Genomic DNA, 3,747 nt, shown 5'->3' with positions numbered 1-3,747 from the left:
TGCCCCAATCCACTTATCTTTGATGCTACCGAATCTTTTTATGCTGGATACCCCTGCAGTTAAAGCAGTCTTTTGTTACAGCAGAACGGTAGTTATGGGTTAAAAATTCACTTCATATGGGATAAGACTGCATACAGAGTTTTGAATTAAAATAATAATACAAATTGAAGAGACAGATCAAATATCAGTTTACAGCAACAGCGATAAATAAGAACTCAAATCTTGAAGTCTACCTGTACATGCTGGTCGGGTGCCAAAAGGTCCAGAAATATCTTGAGATCAGAAATGCAGCAGGGTTTGTCCCCGAACTTCTCAAAGTACTGGAACATGAGCTCGAGGGGCTCTCCTAGAGACAGAGAAAAATAAATTCAGTAAGACAGCACAGCACACCAATGTATTCAACCTTTAAAACTATCACATGCTCAAATTGCAATTTGAATGATCTGGCAAAAATATATATAAAAATCTTCTGAGACATGAAGTAAAACACATATTTAATACAGATTACGCAGTATACCATGATCTGCGTCTAAGTAAATTCCACAATCAATTTAACCTAGCACAGGGTTTGTCTTGACCTCAAACTTATTACGGCTAGTTCTTTTTGTAGTTTATGCGCATGTAAAATTGTCCCAGTTCCCCCTCATTTGTGTTGGGGGCACGGCACCTTGTGCTGGGCTTACCCAGCTCCTTCTCCTCTGGGCTGCCCCTCTGTCTGAGTCTCTGGATCAGCTCCAGTCTGGCCAGGTATGGTCCCCGCAGCTGCCGGGATCCTTTCGCCTCCTCCACGGAAATCCTGTCCAGAACGAATTTAACAGCCTGTGCTATAGAGGATTCCACTTCACCTTCTAACGAACTGGGAAACAAAAAACACAAAACCAACCCAGGATTCATTTGTTAAAACAGAAACGTGTCACTGTTTTATAGTGCCAGTATATTAAAAACAGACATTGCTGGAAAGATGTCACAATACAGTACTCACTGCTCGCCTTCTTCAGGTGGGGACCAGGACTCATCAATTACATGGAAGAGGGAATCAAAGTAGGACAGGAAGAACTGCCAGTCATCTGGGCTGAAAGGTCACAACAGGGCCATGTTGAAAACTCATTATACACAAATACATTTGCTGTATAAAAGCATCTATAAACAAAGCCGCAAGAAATATTAGATAGGGTGTTAATATTTGGGATTGTATATCTAGCAAAAGGCACAACTGAATTTAGTGTAAAAGACATTAAAACAAAAGATGCAAGCAAACAGCTTAGTCATACTGTTGGATCACCACAATCTGAATATATTAATATTGAAACGTGAAAGAAATTGTGAAAAGCAGTGACCTCCAGGCTGATCTAAACAGAGACAGTTGGTGAATGGGATGCCTATAAGAAAAAAAATACTGAAGTGATAAGAAAGTCATCTGAAATAAGAAGCAGGCGTGGAATCAAACAGGTAGAAAATACAAGCAATAAAAAGACATTCAGAAGAGGGGGGCCTAGGATAATAGGATATGGTTCTAAGGCGAATCCATTGTGGAGAGCTCACTTTGTCAGTAAGAGTTTTCTGGAGAGCGCATTGCACTCGGGCCACCGGTCCAGTTTCTTGTAGAGAGCCATGCACTTGTTCTCCCGGCTCTGCAGCTCGCTGGTCAGCTTCTCTGAAACACAAAGAGTGCCGTCTGTAACAATAATGGCTCACACTACACCGTGATTTCATTGCAGGGGTTCAAACAACTCACTGTGATAAAGACTCGCACTCTGATCTGTTTTACACTGAACAAAACACTGGAATGCTATGCATTAACCTTTAGCGGTCCATTTATTCAGCGCTTGTCAGGCGCGTCAAGTCTGATTTATTTTCACATGCCGTTTACTTTAAACGCGCTGTTTAAATCTCACCCCCACCCCCGAGAATAAAACAGGTTTAAAAGGCACTACATCTGCATCTCCAGCCAAGCCCCACCCTTGTTCGCTGTATTTTTCACATCTCTTTATAGACATGCATACTGATAAATCCTCTCCCGATCACTCATTTTATCACCAAACTCCTCAGTAATACAATCCAAGTCATTATTTTATTACTATAACATCTCAAAAAGCTCTGCAAATGTCTGTGATATTCTTTGAGCGCTGGATGCGGAAGCAGCTATCTCCTTTGTTTGTGTCAGAGTTATCTCTGTGGTGCGAGGGCGATGGGCATTGCTAAGATACGCCCCCCTTTTTTTTTGGCTTCATCTGGCTTCTATCGGTCTCACTCGGCCATTGGAAGGTTTTCTTGGCTTTTTCCAGAGAAAAAACAACTAGAGACCTGTGCTTAAATGTGTTTTTGATGATGTCGGACAGGGTCCAACATCGGACTGGAAAGGGAAAATTGTAATGTCAGACCTGGTCCGACACAGGACCGCAAAGGGTTAAAACAAATCAAATCTCAATTGTAAAATGTACTTAAATGATCTACTCTACTACAATAGAAAATATGTGGTTAGCTGAGAAGACTGTTAATAGATCACTCATTGAGCATGATACTGTTCCCCCCCAGAAGTGTGCAGTCATGATGCAAGCTAGCTCTCTCGATGCTTGGTCTCACTGCTTACCTCCTAGCTTGCCCCTCACCACCTCCAGAGCCTCCACGTATTTTCCTAGCCGCTCCAGAATCATGAAATAAAGCTGAACCTGTCGAGATGAAAAAATGTAAATAGGTCAAAGAAACTGCTGCAACCTTCTGTAGGTCTGACTGCAGAGAGACCACTGGAGCGATTCTGAATGAAAGGATCTTCAGGAAAGGGGGACCGGTAATGCTTCTGCTAGTGCTAATACTCCTTTAAGACCTGTGTGTTCCCTTCTGCAATTTCAACTCACTTCAGCCTCTGCCTCAATCTTCTCCTCTTTCACCATCTTCGCCACCATCCTCTCCGCCAGCGGCAGGAACATGGTCTTCGCCAGCTTCTCGTCACGCGCAGAGATCGCCTGCACGAACAGCAGCAAGCAGTAATCCACAGGGCAAGGCTTGTGAAACACCTGCCTATTACTGAGGGAAGCCACACTTACCTGCATAACCAAACTCATCACTGACCAGAAGTAGTAGGGATTCTTGGGAACAATCTTGTAAAGTGCCATCCCAGCCTACAACATCAATACAGAAAAATTAAGAAGGATTCTGCAATAGCTCATTTATTAAAGGCAGAAGTTGGGTTGCTTAATTTTTTAGATAATGGTAAACATACAGTATTTGACATGTTCAACACTCTGAATCCTTCTGTTGCATTACAGGCACCATACTGTCCATGTGCTTCACAGCACTACATCACCATAGGAACTGACGACAGGTCAGTGAGGTGATTACATTGGACTAGCTGTTCTGAAGACTCATACAAAATTGACACAATTTCATTTTGGGTAAAATAATACAAATTAGAACTTTTTTATGATGGATTACGACAGCATTAACCCTTTGCGGTGCTATGCCGGACCAGATCTGACATTACAATTTTCCCTTTCCACTCCGATGTCGCAGCCTGTCCAACATCATCAAAAAGACGTCAAGCACAGGTCTCTGATCGTTTTCTCTCCTGAAAAAGCTGAGAAAACCTTTCAATGGCCGAACAAGACCGATAGGAGCCGAATGAAGCAGAAAAAAAGGGGGGCATATCTGAGTAATACACATCGCCCTCGCACCACAGAGATAAAACGGACACAAACAGAGGAGATAGCTGCTTCCACATCCAGCGCTCAAAGAATATCACAGACATTT

At 42.6% G+C, this 3,747-nt stretch overlaps 1 protein-coding gene across 1 annotated transcript; it reads right to left on the bottom strand.

The window, feature by feature from the left end:
• Positions 1–233: 233 nt before the first annotated feature.
• LOC121309239 (N-alpha-acetyltransferase 25, NatB auxiliary subunit-like) lies at positions 234–3,130 on the bottom strand (the record flags this gene model as incomplete). The annotated part of the gene is made up of 7 exons (XM_041242140.1): positions 3,045–3,130; positions 2,856–2,963; positions 2,591–2,669; positions 1,543–1,654; positions 983–1,072; positions 684–856; positions 234–346 (listed from the first exon to the last, which is right to left on the bottom strand). Coding segments are annotated over exons 1-7 (744 nt in total), but the record flags the coding sequence as incomplete, so codon positions are not given.
• Between the last annotated feature and the right edge of the window lie 617 nt (positions 3,131–3,747).

This window comes from Polyodon spathula, unplaced genomic scaffold, assembly GCF_017654505.1.
Source record: "Polyodon spathula isolate WHYD16114869_AA unplaced genomic scaffold, ASM1765450v1 scaffolds_1058, whole genome shotgun sequence".
Lineage (NCBI taxonomy): Eukaryota > Metazoa > Chordata > Actinopteri > Acipenseriformes > Polyodontidae > Polyodon > Polyodon spathula.
The sequence above is the reverse complement of the archived record's forward strand: the minus strand, read 5'-3'. Positions and strand labels throughout refer to the sequence as shown.